This window comes from Purpureocillium lilacinum (genome assembly GCF_023168085.1).
Source record: "Purpureocillium lilacinum CBS 284.36 DNA, scaffold_3, whole genome shotgun sequence".
NCBI classification, from domain to species: Eukaryota; Fungi; Ascomycota; class Sordariomycetes; order Hypocreales; family Ophiocordycipitaceae; genus Purpureocillium; species Purpureocillium lilacinum.
In genome coordinates this window covers 380,091-404,355 of record NW_027072113.1, presented here as the reverse complement: position 1 = coordinate 404,355, position 24,265 = coordinate 380,091, and the positions used below count along the sequence as shown (strand labels likewise).

The 24,265-nt window shown below is 49.7% G+C and overlaps 3 protein-coding genes across 3 annotated transcripts; 1 reads left to right on the top strand and 2 right to left on the bottom strand.

Annotated features, from left to right (window-relative positions):
• Positions 1 to 859: 859 nt before the first annotated feature.
• Positions 860 to 1,684, bottom strand: PLICBS_003986 (uncharacterized protein; the record flags this gene model as incomplete). The annotated part of the gene is made up of 3 exons (XM_018326801.2): positions 860 to 939; positions 997 to 1,217; positions 1,275 to 1,684. The coding sequence occupies 3 exons, from the start codon at positions 1,682 to 1,684 to the stop codon at positions 860 to 862; spliced, it is 711 nt and encodes a 236-aa protein (XP_018175121.2).
• A 2,836-nt stretch (positions 1,685 to 4,520) lies between these two features.
• PLICBS_003985 (uncharacterized protein) lies at positions 4,521 to 6,781 on the top strand (the record flags this gene model as incomplete). Its single annotated transcript, XM_065600360.1, has 2 exons — positions 4,521 to 5,707; positions 5,749 to 6,781. 2 exons carry the CDS (start codon positions 4,521 to 4,523, stop codon positions 6,779 to 6,781), a joined length of 2,220 nt encoding a protein of 739 aa, XP_065456432.1.
• Positions 6,782 to 7,260: 479 nt separating this feature from the next.
• PLICBS_003984 (uncharacterized protein) lies at positions 7,261 to 9,718 on the bottom strand (the record flags this gene model as incomplete). The annotated part of the gene is made up of 3 exons (XM_065600359.1): positions 7,261 to 8,660; positions 8,756 to 9,469; positions 9,547 to 9,718. The coding sequence occupies 3 exons, from the start codon at positions 9,716 to 9,718 to the stop codon at positions 7,261 to 7,263; spliced, it is 2,286 nt and encodes a 761-aa protein (XP_065456431.1).
• Positions 9,719 to 24,265: the final 14,547 nt, after the last annotated feature.

Below are 24,265 nucleotides of genomic sequence, written 5' to 3'. Positions count from 1 at the left end.
TTTCGGGCGTCAATCCAAGCCGTTGGTACAGCAATGGCGAGCAGATTGGTTGCAGTGGAAATAGCGCAGCGCCCGTTTGTGCTTTCTTGCAGAAATCTGGTGGTGCCTCCGGAGCAACGATCAAGCAGCAAGCGCATTACATACCCGACCACGGTTGCGGCAAGTGTGGCAGTGTGCCCCTGAATCATCCTCAGGGAAACAACGTTGAAGATGGAGAGCTTACCTTCAACTTCGTCTACGACTACTACTGCCAGATTGGGACACTCTGTTAGTCGGCGATCGCACTGGATGGGCTGAGCGTCACCATAGGACTTTGAAGTGACGGCAGCAAGGAAGTGGTGCATAGTGAGGAGGGGTTGGGGCAGGGACGCAGTTTTCTTCAACGGCCTATGTCGGGAGCGAATAACATCTCCTCCTGTTTCGTCTAAGGTTGCCATTGCTGTACTCCTCTATCTGTCAACTGAGAGTCGAGAGCTACTTTGCGCTCAATATAACCAACATCAGCTCCTTTTAGAGGACTCGAGCTGTCTCATCATCCTTGCTTCCCGCACTGGACCCTAACAGAGCCTCGTGACCATAGCATACTCAATCGAGGGGCGCAACAGCCATTCCTGTCTCGCTTCGTTACATGTTGCAACTCAGGTCGTCATTCCTCTATGCAAACCACAGTCTGTGATGTGCTGATACCCGCCGGAAAGAGTTCGCGACGCCTGACCTGGAGCTCGGGAGCGGTGGGCGCCAATCGGGCGTTGCAGTTTCGGCAGCCGGTATGTCAACTGGTCTTGTGGACGACCTGCATAGAGGACTGCCGGCAGAGTCCACATTGCCCATGTGCCTATTCTTTTATGGTCTTTCTTCTTCAATGGACCTCTCCGTTCCAGTACCAGACGTCGAACTTGGCATTTGTTCCCGTGAAGGGCTCGGTTCCGAATTGGAATGCTATGGGCTGATTAGATCTCTCTTTCTCCCTGAGACTAGCACATGTGACAAACGTACTAATGAGATGCTGTTTCTTGGCTGGAAAGCTGTACTTTTGGGTCATGTGGTCGAAGAATGGCAGGATATCGGAATCGAAATCTTCGACCTTGCTTGGGGCGACGAAGCTGAAAACCTTCATGGCGCCGTTGTTTCCGACGAAAAGCTCCCATTTGCGGCCGTCGATAGTCACTGTGCCCCTCGACTCGCCGATCGGATGTACGTTTCCGAGGTTTCCAACCCTGTGACAGTGAGCCATTGCACAAGCATAGTCCTGCTCCTATTGTGCTAGAACTTACCACACCATGAGCTCGTAGTCGCCGCTGCTACCACTGTGATTGGGGTCGGCAGCTGTAAAGAGATCATAGGCAACATTGGCCCGGACGTTGTTGCCGTTGTATTGCCATTGCGCCCGGGTAGGGAGCCTTGTGATGTTGCTAACAAGAGGCTTGGTGGGAAGCTCGCGGCCAGAGTACGGGTAGCTCTTGACGTTGTAGTCCCCGCCAGACCAGGTCCAGTCTGTGTGCCACGCGACGCCGTCCTTCTTGATGTTGTCAACGTACGTGCACTGCTCTCCCTTGCCGGCAGCAGCGCCCCACTCGTTGTTGTTGACGTAGAAGCCGAAAGCCGAATGAGACTCGAACTGCCCACATAGTTGCTGGGCATATGTGAATGCCGGAAGAGCGAAGAGTGCAAGAGCTGACTTCATCTTAACAATACTATAGCCGGTCGGTTTCGGAGAGTGCTTGAGGAGTGATGGCCATTGTCAACGTCCTGGGTTCCAACAAACCCTATTTAAGCTACCATACTTGTTCAACTCCGCTGCTGTGAGTCTTCACCCATGTCAGTTGCTCGCATTCTATCATCAGCCGCAGCCTTGGCATCATGTTGAAGTTGTTTCGCATTCGCTCCTGAACTAGCTGAAAGCGACGTCTTCTGTTCATACTGGCACTCTGCAGGCAACCCGCAAGAACGTGATAGTTGCTCCGCTGACGATGGTGTTCCGTCCAGAAGACAAACGGCCAGCTCTATTCGGGGAACGGTTCAGCCTAGCGCCAGGGGTACGCCCACGAGGCTTATTTATAGCTTCCAGTAAGAAACGCCAAAACGTCGAACGGTTGCCGCTTACGGCCTTGGCCCGACCGGCGCAATGACGGCCCGACTGACACGGCGGACATGCTGCTCTTGGTTGCTCAGAGGGAGTGCACTGCGAAATTGAAGGTCAGGCGCATTTCGCTGCTCGAGGCGGAGAGCAGGACGGAAAAAGAAGGTGTCTGTGGCTAATTATGGGGTTGCAGGGTGCACGCTCGTCATGCAAGGCACATATGCATGACACTGCGACTCAAATGCGACGCAGGTGCCAGTTCGGCCGCTTTTGAGAGCTTTCTCTCGGCTTCTGAGTTTCGCGTGAAGATTCACATGCCCGTGGAGGGGTTTGCGCATGTCGGCGGGCTTGCCTGAGACTGCGACGTTGCACCAGATCTCTGCGCCTGCTCCAGAGCGACTGCTTCTGACTGTCCCGCGACTTTGACTGATCTGGAATCCAGCGCATTCCAGCGCGAAGTCATCGCAACGCGGTGGCCAGTCGACTCCAGCTTACCCGGTACTAAGTTCAAGACCGATGGAGTTCACCGCCGGACGAGGATGGGCTTCACTTGTCCCTCATTTCAGGACTCGTTCGAGCTGCTTGCGCGAATAAGTCTTGTAAAGCTAATCCCAGGAGATTCATTTGATGTGCGGGTTGTTGTGAGCCGTGAGGGTGGCCTATTTCCGTCCCGTCTTTTTGGTAAAAACGCAGGATTTCCCAGACTAGCTGGTGCTAACATTGGTGCAAGTTACGCGTACGCAATAAGCTTGCGTAGAAGGTGATTTCGGGGAGTAGTTCTTTCTGCGAAGCTCGCTCCTTGTCATTCCGCACGCTTTCATCAGTTCATATGGCGTTGAAGCTCCATGGCGTCTGTCATGTTTGGGGAGGACCGGCGCTCACTGAGTGCTCCACGCTAGCTGTCTGTCGTTGACACTCCCACTCAAGAACGGGCACTTATTACTCTCAAGAGCTGCCGCACTACATGGCTCCCATTCCGTTTTCTCATTTAGCTCCTGGGTCGGCCTGCAACTATACAGACAGAAGCGCACAATCGACTCGAAGGCCCAGCAGGCAACTGACACCCGCTCGAGGATCAATGATGAGTCCCTCGAGGGTCGAATCCTGTCGGGCCAACCAGTGCCCGTTCACGGTGCATCCACTTCCTTGATCGGGCAATCTTCGTCGTCTCCCCTTTGAGGGCCCAAAATTTGGCTGTTAAAAGAACAATAGGGAAACGACCCTAGAAAGAGTGAAACGTCCTGTCAACCAAGCGATGAATGGCGCACTGATCGGCTAGCACCAGCGCGGGCACAAGTCGACTTCTGGCGCTGCGCGTTGGACATGGATGCGGCGTGAGGGGCACGAGTCACAACAGTGGACGCCAGGTCTGGCTACAGCGGCAACTGGGTCAGGCTAATCCCTGGCGGTGGTCTGCTACAAGCGCCTCCCCAAAGTCCCGAACGGGGAGCGCCCGGTCAGAGCGGCAGGCTGTTGAGCCCATGCCCGGCTTGGCCGCGGGCAAAGGTAAGGGGACTGTGAACCGCTGAGCAGCGGGATGAGGATGGCGTCATTCTCTTTTTCTAATGGAAGCACCCAACGGGTGTAGCCGGACGCCTAGACATTTAGAGTTGCGGCTGCCCCCGAGATGATGTGCAACCGCCAGATCTCCGCACGCCAACCGCCAAATCACCGGAATCCGAATGATCCCCGCACTGGAAAGTCGGCACGGCTTGTGTCCCCCGAGTGCAGCGGCGTCACGGTGCACAGGCGTGCAAGCCACCGGCGCCGTTGCCGAATAGCCGACGGGATTGAGCATCGAGACAGCCGTGTCAAGTTCCAGATTTCAAACTTGATCTGGACGAAATGGACGAAATGGGTATGGCAGGGGCACGAGGGAACTTGCCAGGCCAGCGGCGGCTGCCGCGTTTCGAGAACCCCAGAGGTCGTGGTCGCTGGACTGAGCAGTCGTGGTAAAAGGGTTCAAGCCGCGAATCGGCTTTGGCAGATCTATCGAACGGCTGCAATACCATTAGGTTGCCAAGGTACAGTACGGTACAGTACTCTGCTGTACTTGGCACCGACCGGGCATTCACCGGTCGCGACCAGGGCTAACAAAGAATCGGTGTTGGGACCTGTCTCAGGCGCAGCCATCATCTGACCCCGCGGGCGATCATTTGACGTCAGTCAGCACAGGCCATCAGATGAAGGTGCAAACGGGCGTCACGACTCAGCAAGAACGCCAGCTGCCGTGCCTACGCGCGGATTTCCACGAGGCAACGGCGGCTACGGTACGCCACATTGAGCACTCCGAGGGCAGCTGCCTCGTGAACGTCGATCGACTCGTTGGTCCCTGCCTTCATCATCACCAACTTTTCCCTCGGCAGCAAAGGGGCTTAATTATCTAACTGGCGGGTGAACGACGCAGCCTCCAGACACACAACCACGCCGGTGCTGTGCCATGGCCACCGACAACGCATCGGTCGAGTCGGGCACGCCCACCGAGGCCACGCCGCTGCTCGTGGCCACCGCCCGGCACCGGCCTCCCTCTCCTCGACGGCCGAGTCGCCCCGCGCTCCTCTCCCGCGCCTCCAAGGACGAGACGGCGGCGACGGCGTACGCGGGCGACGGCCTGCCCTACAACGACTACACCACCATCGACTGGCTCCATGACCTGGTCAAGGACAGCGTGCGCCGCAACGAGGTCGAGTCGCGGTTCCGCGGCGGCATCCGCGCCCGCATCGACGCGTGGTGGGATCTGACGCAGGGCTGGGTGGCTGCCTTTGCCGTGGGCATCCTGACGGCTGGAGTCGCCTTCGCTGTCGATGTCAGCGTCGAGACGGTCGCCGACTGGAAGGAGGGCCGCTGCGCCGAAAGCATCTGGATGAACCGCCGCGCATGCTGTGCTCTCGACGCTGGCCAATGCAATCGGTGGTTGCCTTGGGCGAGCGGTTTCGGCTCCGCCTACGCCGTGTACGTGGCGTCGGCGCTGCTCTTTGGCGTCATTGCAGCTGGCTTGACCATGACGACGAAGATGAATCTCCCTGCCGTGAGCGCCAATGCCGATGATGAGGCCGAGGGCGTCGAAAAACCCAAGGGCAAGGTCATGTACATGGCTGCGGGCAGCGGCATCCCCGAGATCAAGACAATCCTCTCTGGCTTCGTCATTCCGCATTTCCTCGACCTGAAGGTCCTGGTCGTCAAGGCCATCGGTGCCACCTTTGCCGTGGCCACGGGCATGTGCCTGGGGAAAGAAGGCCCGTTCGTCCACATCTCGACCTGCGTCGGATACCTGGTGGCCAAGTGCGTTCCCAAGTACGCTACCAACGAACGCAAGATGCGCGAGGCACTCAGCGTGGCCTGCTCCGCGGGCCTGTCTGTTGCTTTTGGCGCGCCCATTGGCGGCGTGCTCTTCAGCTACGAGGAAATCAGCACCTATTTCCCGCGTCGCGTCCTCTGGCGGTCGTTCCTCTGCTCCCTCGTTGCGGCCGCCGCGCTGAAGGAGCTGAACCCTACGGGCACGGGCAAGCTCGTCCTGTTCGAGACAAACTATGGCGTCGACTACGACTTCTTACACTACGTCGTCTTCATCTTCCTCGGCGTCTGCGGCGGCGTGTTCGGCGGCATCTTCTGCCACGCCAACTTTATGTGGTCCAATCGTTTCGCAAGATTTCCGTCATCAAAAACAGCCCGGTCTTCGAGGTGTTCCTGGTGGTGCTGGCAACGGCGCTGCTTCAATTCCCAAACCGGTTGATTCGAGACACTGGCGACATCACCATGGAGCGGCTTCTGGTCGACTGCAATAATGTTGAGGAAGACTGGATCTGCGAACAGGAGGCGCTTGACAACAAAGGCACGTATTATGCGTGGCTCATCTCAGGCACCCTGGTCAAGCTCGTCCTGACCACAGTCACGTTTGGGTGCAAGGTGCCTTCCGGAATCATCATCCCGTCGCTGGACGCCGGGGCGCTTTTCGGACGCATGGTCGGCCAGGTGGTACCGGGCATCTCGCCAGGCATCTTTGCCATGGTTGGGTCGGCCGCGTTCTTGGCTGGGGTTAGCAGAATGACCGTCAGTCTCGCCGTCATCATGTTCGAGCTGACGGGCGAGGTCAACTTCATCCCCCCATTCATGATTGCGATCCTCACGGCCAAGTGGGTTGCCGATTGCATCTGCGCGGACGGCGTCTACGATCTAGCACAGCACCTGCAAGGCCACCCGTTCCTGGAAGCGGAACGCGCTCTTAGCAAGATCAGGACGATGCGAGATTCCGAGGGCACCGCCACGATCGCGGCTCTCATTCCTCCCTCCGAGACGATGGAGGCAGTCACGGTCCTCACTGGCCCGAACTATCGCGTCGCACCATCGATCCTACATGCGAAGCTGGCCAGTCTCCGAGCCCGGGGCCTCATGGACGCCGGTCTGGTGCTCGTCAACGAGCGCGGCATTTGCCACGGATACCTACCCGAGGCGGACCTGGAACTGGTGGTACAGGCAATTGACGAGGCGGGCGAAGAAGTCGAGCTGGACCTCCTGGGTGGCATGCTCGCTGAGCTCATTAACAGGAGCCCCGTGTCGGTCCCTGCCACGGCGCCGCTGGAATATGCCGTGGAGATGTTCGACAAGCTGGGCCTGCGGTACCTGATTGTTGTGGAGGAGGAAACGGCCGAGGTGGTGGGCGTGGTTCTCAAGAAGCGACTCCTAAGACTCTTGGACGAATGACTACGAAGCAAGTCACTTATCGCACGGTAGAAATAGAATGCATTCGCCCCGTTGCGGGCGTATTATCAACCTCTGAAGACGTTTTGCGGGCAATACTGCTCACTTGAACCACCGAGTCCATAAGCTGGTGGGCAGATGCAACAGCGAGCTGCAGTGATCGATCCACTGGCCGGACAGGCCGCTCAGTGGTGCAACGGTGAAAGAGGGCAGTCCAACGACGTACAGCATCGAAGTCTCGACGCCGAAATATCTCCCGGTGTGTATCACGAAGTGTGTCTTGTCTCTTATTACACTGTCGAGCCGGGAAGCATCGGCACTTGTTCACAAGGAATTGGTTACGGTTCGGATTCAATCTTTCTACTTTATTCGGCCGTGGTCGTAAAATGTGGCTCCATGTCTGGCCGCAGCGGACTCTGCGGCATCAGGGCTGTCGCAAGCACCAACACACCAACACCGCCCACTCTAATCGACTGCTCAATCTAAAATCTCTCCATAAAGTTCTTCCTCACCGTCCACATGCGCGCCCGTTTGCCATAGATGAAGAGCGGAATCGTCGTCAGTTGCAGCAGCAGCTGGATGACGCCAAGCCAGATGAACACCTTTCTCGGGCCGTCGTGCGCCATCCAGTGCGACACAAACAGGCTGAAAACGAGCCCATGCAGGATGTTCTTGGAGAAGTTGAGTGTCACGAGCGCCTCGCCGGCGTACTGCCGGAAGCTGTCGACGCAAAACGTAATGGCCGTCGTCGACCCCAGGGAGCACCCGAAGGAGAGGACGCCGAGGAACGCGGTGGGGACCATCCAGTGGTCTTTGTCTTGCGCCGACCACCCAAAGCCCATGAGGCCGATGCAAGTCGCCACCATGATGGGGATGGCCATGACGAGCCGGAATTCAGGCTCGTAGAGACCGCCGTTGCGTCGCGACATGGCGCGGACGATTATATCGCTGATCTTGCCGGCTACGCCGGTGCCTAGAACGCCGCCGATGAATGGTGCGATATACACGAGACCGGTTTGCAGCGATGTGAAGTTGTACGACGATGGGTCTCGATAGATGATGGCCATGGTTTCCGAGATTACCATCAGCCAGCCGATCGAGCATGAGTACACGGCGGCGGACCACAACACTGCCGGGTATGAGAACAGGACAAATGGCCGAACCATGACTTTGAGCCACTTATCGTTATTGAGGCGGCCATGGTACGGTCGTAGGTGCTGTGCGAATGTCTGGGCGGGCTGTTGGCGGAGAACATGTGTGTACGCCTGGATTTTTGGAGGAGCCCTCAGGGCCGAAGCTGGGATTCGTTCATTATCGAGATTCGGGCCGTGCATGAAGTAGTCGACGTTGGTCTCACTCCCGGCGATGCTATGTGTGTACGGGGACTGGACAAGGTAGCTGTTCGGGGTTCGAGCCAGGATGGGTCGTGGTGACGGTACGCCTTCACTGGCTGCGTTGCCGTGTTGAAGTGCCTGGCCGGGCGCTGCCACTATCTTTTCATCCATGAGCAATGTAGCATCAGGACTCTTGTTGATGTCCGTTGATTTCTTTTCAGGTGTCGGCACATCAGCGCCAGGCGCATCGAGGGAAGACCTGTCCGTCTCCTCAGGATTGGTAGCAGTGGAACTGCAACCTTCGGCAGCGAATTCCACGTGAAGTTGCGGCCCTCGAGCCGGCGCCTGGTGTCCTGGGCGCTCGGGTGTCTTGGCTGCTGCACTCGATGAGTCGGGGACATCCGGTGGCCTGGGAACACTACGGCGGGACGAGACGCGGCGAAGAAAGCTTGGCCTCTTCGACGGTCGCCTTGTGGGCGTGCGGTCCCAAAACGTCTCGGGGACAAACAGAAACAAAAGGCTAAAGCCAAGACCAGCGACCATTGCGACTATGCTGTTGATTGTCAGAGGCTTCATATGTAGCTGAACGGGGTAACTCACAAGAATACCCAACGCCACCCGTATCGTTGTATTATCGCAGCACTTACAAGGGGGACCAAGTTCTTGCCGCCTAGCAGTAGCAATGTGTATATACCGATACGATACGCCCGCTCATGAAGAAAGAAGATCTCGGCAATTGTCGCCGAAGGAAGGCATTCGACAGGGCTCATTGCCATGCCCTGGAACACCCGAGCGGCCAGAAGGGAAGGGAAGCTAGGGGAGTGACCCGCCCAGACACAAGTTCCAATGAAGACGATGGCGCTGGCGAGGTAAACGGGTCGCTTCCCGAACAAGATGGCAGTGGGCGATGCTAAAACTGCCCCGATACCGAGGCCCATCATGTACAGACCGACGACAAGCGAAACGTTCTCGACAGTCACGTCGTACTCGTGGGCAATATCGGTGAAGCCAGCCGCTATGAGCGGACCGATGCCGCCACCGATCATGCAATAAAACCCGAGCGAGATGAGAGCCGTATCGCGCTGCCAGCCAGGCCAATTGAGTGGATCGTTGGCAGAGTCTTCTGGCTGTGGCTCGAGAATGATGGTGCCGTCCTCGGTCTTCTTCTTTCCCTCGGCTGGGTCGCTGGCTTGTGCGGGTGGATCGGCGGCGGCACGGTGGCCTGCTGAGGCACGCCCGGGCGTCAAGGAGGCATCGACGGGAAACCCAGCCGGGATAGAAGAATGAGATGTTCGCGCATGGACGTTTCTCAGACCCAGTGGCTCGTTGCGATTAGCAGCAAGCAGCAACACAGAGCCTGGGGAGACATGGTCAGCGTGCCGGCTCTTTGCGACATTGTAATGCTCTAAATGGCGTTCAAGTTATGGAACGTACCTGGTACTTCAACGGTCTCGCGATCATTCAAGATGCCGAAGCTCCAGCGAGGGTGCGACGATTGTTTCTCGTTCTGAGGTTCGGCTGACGGGCGACGTGGGAAGAGGCGACGAAGTCGCGACGGTCGCTCCTTGACATGCTCTGACGCTGATGACGCTTCCGACGAAGCCATGGCTGCTCTGCGACTTGGCCAATGTCACGTCTGAGTCTCTGATGCAGACAAGAAGGAGATGATGCCGGATTGAACTGAGGAATTGACACCGTTGTCCGTCGAAGCGGCGATACTCCAGGGCCCAAACGGTGCAACTGTGCTGACGGGCGGCTTACATCCAGGCAAACGTACATACAAAACTCTACTGGAAGAGCACCCTCGTGTAAACTGACCACATGTTCGGCCGTTTATAGAGCAACAAGGAAGGCGGCCACGAACGGAGTCAGCTACGTGCCAGTAGGTAGCTTACAGTACTGTGCTCAGGTGTAGATCTGAGTAGATCTTAGAACTAGGCAACAGAATGGGTGGTCACAGGCGCTTGTCAAGAGGATGTCGTTGCACCTGGCTGGATAACCTTTCGCCCATCATCAATCCGCACCACCATGTTCACAGACAAGTTGCCGCCACAGGGGGGTCGGTTGACCCGCACCACTCAACACAGGTCGCTGAGCTTGAAACGCACAAGGCGGCGGGGCAACGGGATTGACACGGCATCTACACAGCTGACAGCGACACTGGAGCTCGTTGGTGGCTGGGCGGCTCTGGATCGCGGGTGGAGGAATTTCGGGGGTTTGTTGGATGGGCATCTGACGAGGTCAGGCGGATGGTGTGTAACTGTGTATGTATGTCTGGGGCGCTGACGGGAGGCTTGGTTGGCGGGCGGCCCAGCGCATCACACAGCTGACGAGGCGTGTCTCGGACTGATCAGTGAGATAGTTACGCACTTCAACTCCAACACTGCCATCATCATGGCAATGCGTCGGCCGCAAGTGCCTACACGTAGTGAAAAGCTCCGGCGATCTCAGTAGGCAGCTCGACTGCACGCGGTGTTCAAAGTAGGATCCAGTACCTATATTGTGTCAATCAAGCTGTGTACGGGTCGAGGAGCATGCCTGTCTTGCCGGTTGCGCTACGGGCGGCTCACGGCACCCAGCCAGAGCACTGCAACCCCAACAGCTAGGCCAACAGCACCCCCCAGAGGCCCTGGTTCGTTTCTGCAGTATGACGCTGCGGCTTGGCGACGGTGCATGTGCCTGCGGCTCTTACTCGCGCTCGCACGACTGCACTGCAGTGTCCAGTCACACGGCGCTTCTCTCGAACTCTGGCTGATGTGGGTTGTGAGTGCAGTGCTGGCAACTGTACCTCGTATAGGCAACCATTCGTTCAGTGCGCGCCTGAGACTCCGCGAGGCTCAGCTGTCAACTGGTGCTCGGCCGTTGAAGAAACAGCGGCCATCTACATGCTTGCTCTTGCGTCAAGCCTGGTGCGACATGCAGTTGTGGAACACGGCTCGCCCGGGAAGAGGTTCCCAGGCCCTTCTCGGCGCTCCAGATTTAACGTACGCACATAGTACATCCTTTTCACACTCCACGATGGCGCAACTACTTTGCCATGCTTCGAGCCACGCGCGAATATGACACTCGGTCGCGTTACCGATCTGGGTGGTGGCCGGCGGGGTCGACGGGCATCTCGACCGCCAAACACTGACTCGAAACACAAAAAAAGACCGCACTCGAGATATAACGAGGCACGGAACGTCCAAATGAATGAGTGGCGGCAGCAGCGGGTGCGGATCTTTGGTGCCGCCTGCTGGCTCCCACCACTTGCCTAGGACGATCTTGCCAACGCCCTTGTGTCATCTGCAGACGACCATCGGTTGCTCTAGGTACTGCAATGTACCGAACAGTATTATCCAGACGCCAGGCACTTCGGGCAGTCTTGATGCTCTATGCGGCTTCTCGCCTGGCAAATGAGCAGGCTCTGATATCACACTCGTCGGCGATTTGGTCCATAGGCATTGGTGGCCAACACAGCTACTCGAGCGCCGCGGGCTCCGGGCCTCGAGTGCGGCTCACCACATGGAGCGACACATCTCACTGGCGATGGTACTGAGAGTGGGTGAGCCAACTGGTTTGAACACCACCACGTGCGCGGATGGTTGGTGACGAGGCGAAACTGCCATGTGCATTGACAAAGCTTCTCAGCCATGGCCAAGTGAAGCCTAAGTGGACAAAATCTTCAAGTCCATAAGCGTCGCAGATGGCCTTGTATTATTGCATGCCGACGTTAACGACTGCATGAACTACCAGTAGTACGCTGGCCCGTCATAATAGCCCTGGCCTCGCGCAGCATCAACGTCCTATATCGATACGTCAGCGTCGTTCAGGTCTATTCATGTCCAGCCGGCGTGTACACACATTCGCGGGCTCGCGTGCCTCCGCATTGGCAGGGTTCCCATCGCCAAGCTCTGCATCGTCTGGCACCACATCGTCAAGCACCACATCGACAACCTCCACTTCATCCCGCTTGGAGGTGATGGGATTTCCCTAAATTCTACTCAGCACGCGCCCTTGACACTTATGGACCGGTGTTGACAAGAATTCGTACCCCCTTATCCGTCTGGATGTATTGATAGTAGTCGGTCGTCCGTCGCCTTGCGTCAACATCCTACTTGGTCGTCAGCGAGTTATCATGTCCAGCTAGATGTTTGCCGTGATCACACGTTTTCGGCACGCTGCTTCAGGTCCCGATGCTCATCTACTGGCAGCGCCACGGCATTGGCCGTGGTGAGCAACAAAGCGTTGATCAGAGCGACAACTGCCTTCATGTTTGCGGCTGGTAAGTGTTTTCGGGCTTATGTTTCCTGTGTCGGGGTACCACTTCTGGATCGCATTGAGTGAGCCACCGTCTGGTGTGATTGATGGAACGCCGCGTTCTTATACGGGGTCTGTGAGGGATTGTGTCAGGAGCATTCGCCCTGTTCTAATGATGTATCATCCTTAATCTACACCACAGAGTGCCCGCAATTGTCAGACAGCGTCGTCATCCCTAAGCATGCACGCGGCCACATAATCTGACCAGCTCCATGTCCTTGATTGCCAGTGTTGCCTGAAGGCCGCGCACAAACACTACTTCCCTCGCTCAACATATGATATAGTGCAATTTTGACGGCAAACGACATTGCTCCCGCAAGGGTTCGCGCCCGGCTTAGCTTTCAGCCAAGTACCATACTGCGCTTCCCGGAGTGTCGGATGCCGCGTGAAGCATGACAATGTCAGAGCGCTGTCAATTGCACGCCTTCCTAACCAAACTTTGACTGGTTGGAAGTCGTAAAAATGGGTGTGGCCGAGGAATTGGATCGGCAAGGACACGATCTTGTTGCAAAGTTATGAGAGCAGGCGGCCAGTGCACAGAGGAGACCAAGGTTCGGAAAGAACGGGCAGCAATCGAGCTGATCGGCAAGTGCGTTTGATTCATTCGACCAAAGCACAATTTCGCTTACGTGTAGTTGTACCCGTTGTTCAGGACGTACCAACATGACTTTCGTGGTTATGCGTCCGAACATGAAGTGCCGAAATGAGATGATGTCATCTGGATCCAATTTAGAGGAAGAAGGGGAACCGAATGCGTCCAGAAAATGGAAAGTCCCAGTGCCTCGATGTCTACTTCATAGAGATCATTTCGTATTCGGTAGCGGCAGATCTTAATTGCATGAACACAGCATGAAAGAGGCATAACTATCAGCCTAACCCGCATGTAGTACTCGTGGAAGACTAGCTCCTCACCATCAAGAAGCATGACACACTTGCACGAGGAGCTTAGGACGCTCGATTCCAGCGGCTTCCAGACCTGAAGATTGCCCATCGCCGAATTCTTTGCTGCAAGGATAACCTTCATGTTGTAAAGGTGGCCCATGTCTTGTCTCATGTTTCTTTTCCCATTTGGAGACGTTTTCAGGCATCTTAGCAACACCTAGTGTTGTTTAGGTCATGACAATGTTGCGGCACATTTGAGCAGCCCGGGCGTTGGACACCTAAGAGCCCTCTGAAACCCCTAGATCAGAATCTCCTTTACTAGTCTTGACTTGTATCGACCGGATGACCATCCAAATCCTTCAGGGTGGATGTACTCGCCATGGTCCACGACCTTACTTGCACGCCAGTTCCTCTCGGCTGTTGACAATGTGTGACTAAAACCGGCACGATAGAGAAACAAATCCACCTGCTCTACGAGATGCTGATCGTTTTGTTCGTCCGTAACGTATTCGAACACGATTCCAAAGTAGGTTTTCCTATCATTAGCTCGCACATGTCGCACTGCCTTGTCCAGGATCCGTTCGGTAGGTCCTCGAAAGCCTCCGCGGCCCACGCTTCTGCGTTCTATCGGTTGCATTATTGGGTCACAGCCGGCGCGCCGGCAGTCGCGACGAGATTTTGTGCCGGCTACATGGATGGACGGATGGCGTGGCGTGTACGAGGTAGGTAGGCATGGTATAGGTGCTACTTCGTCTCGCCGCCCGAACTGGAGTGGCAGGCTTCAATTCAAGGGAGCGGGGCTGGGCACATGTAGGCAGCCAACACTCCCGATGTAATTCCGACTGAAACATCCAAAATTGCTTGCATCAATTCGTGGAGCTAACATCTGTTAACTTCCTCCCACCAGATTGCCCCCGCCATGCTGCCGCTCGTAGCCGTGATGGAACGAGTTCAGCCCACTGCGACGGGGTGTGCGACAATCCGCCAAGCTCATGTTCCTGAGCATGCCGTGAAGTTCAATGGTGAAATGAAGTATTGGAAGAAAGACACCAGACAAGTCTGGTGCGATAAAGAACCCATTGCGCCATTGCTCCCCACCGCCTCAACGTTCGAACTTGACGCGTCTCAGACCGGACTCAGAGCTTGGGCCAGAACCAACGTAGCCCGAGCGGGTGAGAAAGAAGTACCTGCAGGCCAGGAGGGCAACTGGAGCAACACTTGGGCGTCATTTCAGTTGTAATACTCGTAATAGTTCACGCCTCGCACCACATCCACGTCCTAGGCAGACGCTGTCAGCTTCTCTCAGGAACCCGCGGAGAGTTGTCACATACATTCTCATGCGAGGCAATGTCATCATTCGTAGTCTGCGTTGATGAACGTAAGCCCAACTCTGCGAGTTCTCTATTGGTAGTGTGCTTACGTACCGTCTGGCCCCTCGAGCTCAAGCCCGTATCTTCAATGGGTATCGCGTGCACAGAGGCGATGCAGCCAAGCAGCATGCTAGCGAGGACAGCGACGAGCTTCATGATAAGGTAAAGTTCTTGGTGTTTCGTAATGTGTTTGAGGTATGTCAATGCTGCCAATAATGTCAAAGTGGTTTGATGCCGGACGGGTTGGGGCCCTGTATTATACGTCCGCCGTCTTTGAACGTTGCATTCCGATCTCCGATCACGCTGGCTTCGCCCGAATCTCGGCGCCCGCTGCATAGATTGCAAATTCGTTCCAATCGCGTCGCGGGGCGCACGCATGACCTGATCTCGATCCCATACACGCAGCCAACCAACTTGCATGTGTCGACATCGATTGATGCTATCGCGATGCGTGAAGAGCCTACGTTATTGTTGTGACGAGACATGCTGAGATGCCGTTGTAGTACGGCATAAATGCATTGGCTTGATGTTAAGCCCACCGAGACAACAATGAGGCTGGCGAGATATCGGCTTGGTGCGTTGGCTCCAGTCTAGACTCGGGTTGCAAGCCACATCGGCCAAGTTCAACATTACTTGCATGAGAACGAGGATCTCTGATCTCTTGATCAGGTAGTGCAGAGAAAACCACTGTCTTTGGAGCACTTGGAACATCGCGGGGTGACGGCGTGTAGTTGCGCATGCCTTACGTGGCCCTCTAGTACAAACGCGCGTTCAAAACGTCGGTGGACGTAAATCCCCTTCTATCAGGAGTATTGCACCCTTCTGGAACCGAGTCAAACCCTGCGCTAACAAAGTCCACATCCGGGGTAGACGCCCCGTCCCATTTCTCGATCCACGGACATAGCAACCCGACCCGCTAGGTCACACAGCCGCTCATCATCTTATGGTGCAGCAAAAGATGCGTAGGCGAGCGCCACTTCTGTGCTCTTTCCCGAGGTTTCAGTCGGTCAACCGGCTCGGAACTGTCTCATCCCAGTTTGGCAAGTTATGGGCCACTGCCCACTGTCGGATATCTTCAAAGTTGCGACACATATGCGTGGTGCTCATATTCGGGCGCCACATTCTGCGGTGTTCATTCCAAGTCCAATACATGGCTCCCAAGTCACTGGCGCACATAACGCCCTGACGCAAGCGATCAATACAATGGTCTGAATGGGTCATGTTGTGTCAGTCATTCGGCGACGCTGGGCTCTTTCGCGAGTGCTTGTCATACCATGGTGGACTGACATCCCCGGGTCCCGGGTGTGGTTGGGAAAGAAGACGCTGTAGTCTGGAAATCTTTCGGGATACAGGCTTTTTCGCAACGAGTTCTGCAGGACCATAAGTGTCTGTCGAAACATTTGATTCTTGACATCAAGAGCCTCACCAAGCAATGTAGTTGATGGAACACCTCAAGCGAGATGATCCCGTCTCCATCGGTGCCGGGCAGAACCATGGTGCGATTTGGGAGACCTTTTGCATCTGCAGCAGCTACTACAGTCGAACTTGTATCTGCCATCTGGGTTGAGCAGGGGTGTAGGAACGCAAGAACTGGCAGCAGTACCGACTTACTTCGATATAGCAAGTCCCACATTGTGTCTTTAGTCTCATCCGGCGGACCTTGGAATGGGGAGAGCTGGTAGATATTGTCCAGGAAAACTGTCTCTTTGTATTTTATGAGGTGGCCGGCCGGCGCTGCAACCGTCAAGTTAGCGGAGCGGCTCCGTTGGACGGTAGGCAGGCGGACAATAGAAATCCCCGAATACTGGCCTAGGCCGCGCCATGATCTCCGACAGCAATATGAGGAGCGTCACGACGTTTGTGACGTAGAGGAAGGCAAGATGGGTTCTGGAGGCTGGGCGCCTCCACCAACCCGCTCCTTCGATTCGCGTCTCAGACCTCGCTGTCGGCTCCATGAGGAGTCGCTGCTCATCCTCGTGAAGAAATTCAGGCGCATCGATATTCCCCATATTCGGAAAGATTTGATGAAGAACTTGGCCACGACTTGGTCTACTGCAGGAATAAAGAGCGGCGGCGGTTTAATAGATGGTCTCTCAATTTTCAGGTGCTGTCGGTGTTATGTGCATGGACCAGCCAACCAGGGTGTTATAGACTAACGAGCGGCCACCGGGCCGGCTAAGGCAGACCTGATGTAGGAGGACTAGGCTGCATGGGATAGCGCCTAACCGACTATCCTAGAAATAGAACGTTACGTGATTAAGTACGTAATAGTCGGGAGCGTAGGATTACTAAGAGTACCGTAATCTAAGCGCTCTACGATCTAAGGAGCGTAAGATTACCCAAAGCGACGCGCTCCCCGTAATCTAACGCTTTAAGGCAAGATCAATAAAGAGCTAGACGGATATATATACTATAGTTACTACCCGAAGTAGATAGCTAGATCTTTAGTAATTAATCTAAGTATTTATCTAAATAAGAAGTCTTTAAAGCTTCTTAACGGACTCTTATAAATCGTTTATTGCTTATTAAACCTAGCTTACCTCTTAAGTAATAGCAAACCTTAGGACCCTACTTAGGCTCCGTTATATTTTAATCACTCCTATTCGGTAAGTTACCTTTAATAACTAACGAGTAGTATATCTACCTAAAGCGGAACGACCTAAAACCCTAGGTAGGTAATTACTCGAATATAAGCTAAGGTTTAATAGTTACGGGAAATAATACGCTAATAAGCTAGCGCGGGAGCCCCTAAGTTCCTAAAACCCGAGCCTTTCGATAATTAAAAAGGAAGTATTCGCTCTTTCCTAACCTAGGCTAAAGCCTACCTCCGCGTTAACACTTCTATCGGAGGACCTATTCCATAGATCCTCTATATCGGCAACCTCCTTACGGGAAAAGCTTTCGAATAATAAGAACCTACCCTTAGGGACTACCTCGACTATAAAGGAGAGGCCGATAGAGACGAAAGAACTAATACTATCTTCTAGAGCTACAATAATTTCGAAAACGCTCTAGAAACCGCCTTCAAAGACCTAGACGAAGCTAGAACTGCTATAAGATAACTAAAGAATCTCCGGTAGACCAGATCGGCTATATATTATAACCGAGAGTTTAGACGACTCTCCTTAAAGCTCGATCTCGGAGATAATACCCTTATAGAATATTTCTATAATAGACTCCGAGAAGATATAAAAGACGAGCTTAATAAGGTCGATAAGCCCGACGAATTTAACAAATATATAGAAATAGCAATTAAGATCGATAACCATAATTATTAACGTTAACTAAAGTAAGGCAATAAAGGTAGACGAAATATTAAAGTTTAAAGTTTACGAGCTAATTAAGGGAAGCCCTACCGATACCGCTCTACGGCCTATAGATATTATAGCGGACTTATAGATCTCGATATCGCTATGCGCGACGATAAGAATAAGAAAAAGACTTACTATAACTATAAGAAACTAAGATATTTCGCAAATAAGTATAATTAAAAGAAGAAATTAAATTAGAAACTAATCCCCGATAGGCAAGCCTAAATAGCTACTCGGGAGGAACCCATCCGATACGAGCTACTATACTTCTCGGGATATTACGACGATTCGTACTAAACCTACCTATTTAATAAGTAAAGTTCAGGCTAGTACCCTTAGAAGCCCTAAGAATAAAATATTTCGGTAATATAATAGGCTCGTAACTAGGTCCTTAACGGGACTTACTAACGACTAACGTTACGACTAATCCCTAAAGATATCGCTACCATATAAACTTTAGTGCGAATAGCTTAACTATCGAGAGCTAGAGGACTTCGCTAAACCTTCTAAAGCATACGAAGTCCTAGTCCTACAACCCTAAGGATAATATAAAGCCTACGTAACGACGATTAAGGAGAAGACTAGGAATACTTAACTTAGCTATACGAATATCTAGAATATTACGGGATCTTACTACTATAATACGAGGTATTTAATAGCGATAGCAACGAAGAAACCTTAGACTCTTCGGAGAGTTTAGAGGAAGAGATAATACCCCTACCCATTATAGAGTATAGGCAAGATATTACTACTCTTAAACTCCTAATCTCGATTCTTCGCGCTAAATAGATCCCTAAATGCCGCGTCTTACTAATAGTAAGGGATACCCCTAGGGCATACCCTAACGACCTAACTTACCGATATATACTTTAGCTCTATTATATCTATCCTACATACCCTATATACCTCTAGGATAAGTTAGAGTATAAATAGATACTAACCCGACCTTATAGAGTATAACCGAATCTATATATATACCGCATAAGCGACTATCTAGAATACTAACTATTAGTTAAAGAAGATAACGGCATAGCAACGCTATACTACTAGCCATTAGCAATAACTAGTATACTTATACCTATAGATATAAGAGATATATTTAACTAATAGTATCGTAGATATTTTAACGAGGGATAATCGTAAGGCATTAATACCGCATTATAACTTATAAACGGTTATATAACGCCCGGATTATTAACTATATCTACGCTCGAAGTAGCGACCTCTATAACTATACCCCTTACTTAGAGGATTAATATTACTCCATATCTATATAGACCTCCCTCTAAGTAGCTAAAAAACGAAACGGCTAGGCAGTAAGGGGACTACTACCTACAGCTAACTAAAGGTTCCTTATAAATATAATTACCTAGAATTATAAATATATACTCTTACCTATAATACTTAAGGGACGAAACATTAAGGTAATACTAGATAGTAAAGCATAAAGAAACTTTATCTCGCCGAATCTCGTTAATAGACTACAATTACCTTAGAAATAGAAAGACAAGCCCTATTAACTTAAAAGCGTCGAAAGAATAATAGTTAGCTATATATAAGGATAGGTTAATATAGAGACCGCGTACCTCCTGACCTAGATCTATAAAAAGGGATACGACCTAATACTCAACATTATAGATATCCTAAACGATATTATATTAAAGATACCCTAGTTATAGGCGAGTAATCCTAGAGTCAACTAGAGAATAGGCTATCTCTAATAGGATATACTAAGAAGCGTTTTAGTTACTAAGAAGCGAGTTAACTCTAAACTACGAGATACCCCCTTAAACGAATCGAAGAAGGCCCTTAGGATATATATAATTACTAAAGAGCCTAAGTTAATACGATCTAAACGGATTCCTAAGGAATACCGACAATACAGTAAACTATTTAGCGACGAGCTAGAAACAAGACTTCTAGAATATAGCCGATAGGACTATAAAATACCCCTAAAGCCTAGAAGCAAACCCCGTTTTTATAAGATATACCTACTTAACGAAGAAAAATTAAAAGCCCTCGACAAATATCTTACGGAAAACGAAAGAAAAGGATATATTCGACTATTAACCTTATCTATAGGATTTCTAATCTTATTTATATTAAAGAAGAACGGAAAACTTAGACTATATATAGATTACCGATAGCTTAATAATATTACGATTAAGAACCGGTATCTACTACCCTTAATTACGGAACTATAAGATAAACTCTATAGCGCTAAGTAGTTTACCACTCTAGACCTTAAAGGAGCCTATAACTTAATCTATATTAAGGAAGGCGAAGAATAGAAAACAGCCTTCTAAATAAAACGAGGACTCTATAAATACTTAGTTATACTATTCGGCCTAACTAACGCCCCTACTAGCTTCTAGATAATAATTAACGACATGCTATAAGAATATCTCGATATCTTTATCGTAGTATATCTCGATAATATCTTTATCTTCTCGAAAACCCTTAAGGAATACCGAAGGCATATCTATAAGATCTTATAGAAGCTCGAGAAAGTAAACCTCCTCATCGAAGTAGAAAAATACGAATTCTATAAATAGAAAGTTAAATTCCTTAAATACGAAATCATACCTAGATTTATCGATATAGACCCCGATAAGATTAAGGCAATTAAGGACTAGCTACCTCTAACGAATATTAAAGAAGTATAAGCCTTCTTTAGCTTCGTTAATTTCTACCGACGATATATTAAAAACTTTAGAGGTATCGATATCCCTCTAACCAACCTAATAAAGAAAGATTAATCCTTTATCTAGGGCAATAAGGAATAAGAAGTATTTAATATTATTAAGAATAAAATACTAGAAGAACCTATTTATGCCTTACTAGACTTATCGAAACCATTCGAAGTCGAGACCGATACCTTAGACTAGGTACTTAAAGGATAATTAGCATAACGAGATAAATAGGGATAACTATACCTAGTCGCCTTCTACTTAAAGAAGCTTAATAGACCGGTATTTAATTACCCGATCTATAATAAAGAGCTTATAGCTATTATTAAAGTATTTAAAGAATAGAAATACTACCTAAGTAGTATAACCGAGACGGTTAAAGTTTATATTAACTATAAGAACCTAACTAACTTTACGATAATAAAGGAGCTAAATAAACGATAAGTTAAATAATACGAATTCCTATCGGAGTTTAACTTTAAGATTATCTATCGAAAGGGTAGCGAGAATAGATAAGCTAATGCTCTTAGCCGCCGAGAAGACCTTAAACTACCAATAGAAGTATAAAGGGCCGCAATCTTACGAGAAACCGGCTAGAGAACTTTATAATTAGGCAGCTAATAAGTTAATACGATATAGAAGGTCGAACCCGACTAAGAGTAGATCTAGCGTATTAGATAAGCCTATAAGAGCGACGAACTCGCTAGTAATTAGGAAACGAACCTAATATATTTAAAAGAATAGGATACGATCCTATTTAATAGCTACTATTATATTCCTAAGGCACTATAAGACGAACTCATTAAAGAATTCTATAAATACCTATTATATAGACATTAAGGGATTTATAAAACCCTTATAAGGTTATAACGAACTTAAGACTTCTATGAGTTAAGGAAGACGACTTAAAGAATCGTTAAAGAATATAATATCTACAATAAAGTAAAGGCGAATCGATACGTACCTTATAGATAGCTTTAGCCGATCTTACTACTAGATAAAGTATAGTATATAGTTACGATAGACTTTATCGTTAAATTACCTCTATCTAAGGAACTAATAATTAGTGCCGTCTTTAATAGTATTTTAGTTATTACGGAGAAGCTAACGAAATATGCCTACTTCGTACTATATAAGGAATTAAGTATAGTAGAAGATATCGCCTTTATATTCTTAAAGATTATTATTAGCTAATATAGGCTACTAAAGAGGATTATTATAGATAGAGATAAGCTATTTATATTAAAGTTCTAGATAAGCTTAATATAGCAACTAGGAATTAAGTATTCCCTATTAACTGCATTTTATCTATAAACAGATAGGTAAATAGAACGACTTAACTAGATACTTAAATAGTATTTACGATCTTACGTTAACTACGAATAAGATAATTAAGTAGAACTACTACCTATAGCACAATAGGCCTATAATAGCTTAGATAATGAGGCGATTAGAATAACGCTATTCGAAGTAAACTATAGATATAACCCTACGATTATAGTTTAATAGCTAGAAGTCGATATACTACGAGTAATAAAAACGGCTATATCGCTTTAATAAACGCATACTTATTTATAGTAAGAATAGATTTTCCTTTAAAATAGAATAAAGTATTATACCGACTAAAAGAGATTAAAAGGACTAACTCTAAAGGAGGGGGATAAAGTATATCTCCTCCGACGAAATATTAAAATAAAACGACCTAACGAGAAGCTCGACTAGAAGAAACTCGGGCTATTTAAGATCTAAAAGAAACTATTAGAAGTTAACTATAAACTATCTCTACCTTAAGGAATAAAGATATACCTTATTTTTTATATTTTATTATTAGAACTAATACTAAAGAAAGTAGCACTCGAAATAAACGTCGAAATCGAAGAACTATAGGAATATAACGTTAAATAAATACTAGACTCGCAAAAAATAATACAAAGAATAGAGTATTATATTAAATAAGAAAGATATAATTACACGGAAAACACTTAGGAACCTAAGTCGCATTTAGAGAAGTGCCCCTAGCTAATACAGCAATATTACTAGGAGCGATACCTAAGGACTCGCTAATATTTAATAAAGGACTAACGTCTTAAAACTCGGAACTAAAGCTAAGGGCCTCCTAATCTACCTCGTTTAAAATACCTATTACCTAAAGATCTTTAACTACTTAATATTTATAAGCCCTTAAAGCTAGAGCTATACCATCCTCTTTATTAAGCTTATATATACCCCATTAGAATAACTCGGAATTCTACTCCTCGGTTTTCCGCTAGATCTTACGAATATAAGATAAGCGGCTTATAGTAATAGATAACTACTCTTATAAGGCAAATAGCGTATCCTTAACGGCCTCCTCGTCCTTCTTTAGCTTCTCCTAGGAAGCTATTAACTAAGAAACTACAGACGAGATTAATAAAACTCAGAAAGGGCCGGAATAAATAATATATACAGGACGAGGCGATTAATACCTTATTATAAGAATGACCTCGCTAGGTATATTTACTATAGCGAGAAGACTTCTTACCTATATAATAAGACTTATTATTTCGAAAATAATAGGTATAAGGTATATCGGTATCGTAACCCTAATCGGTAATAATCGATACGAGCGTCGAACGTTTTAATCGTTTACGGAGGCGCGTTTTCTCTACCCGACTCGATATAGTATTAATATCATAGAAAGCAGGGAAAGAAGTAGAGATACTTACACGTAATCTAAGGGGCGGGCGGCCGACTTTAAGGACCTTAAGGATAAGAACCTAAGAAAGAGGGGAATAATATTATAGACTAATAAGTAGCTACTAGGCTAGCTAAGGCAGACTTAATATAGGAGGACTAGGCTATATAGGATAGCGCTTAACTAACTATCCTAGAAATAGAACGTTACGTAATTAAGTACGTAATAATCGGGAGCGTAGGATTACTAGGAGTACCGTAATCTAAGCGCTTTACGATCTAAGGAGCGTAGGATTACCTAGAGCGACGCGTTCCCTATAATCTAACGCTCTAAGGCAAGATTAATAAAGAGCTAGACGGATATATATATTATAGTTACTACCTAGAGTAGATAGCTAGATCTTTAGTGATTAATCTAAGTATTTATCTAAATAAGAAGTCTTTAAAGCTTCTTAACGGACTCTTATAAATCGTTTACTGCTCGTTAAACCTAGCTTACCTCCTAAGTAATAGTAAACCTTAGGACCCTACCTAGGCTCCGTTACACAGGGGTGTACACGCCGCTCGCAATAAAAGGGTCACGCCTCTCGCGCTCAGAACGTCCGTGGCTCCCTGCTCCTGGGTTGCACAAATTCCTCGACCCTCCTGTTCATCACGATGTACCCGACACCTAGGCCTACGTACTCGCCTCTTGAGCAGACCCCGGAGGGCTCAAGCTGCGACGATGATGCAAGCATTGATCAAAGTACCAAGCCAAGCAGATGGCGTTATGAATGCTGCAAAAAGATTATCATCAGCATTGTTTGGCTCGCCTTGGGCTTTTGCTTGGGGTTGACCGCGAACAGGAAGCCCGAGATGGAGTCGGAACCGAGATGGTGTAAGTGTTTGGTGCGTGACGCCGACCAGAGAGAGGCTGACGGGATCAAGC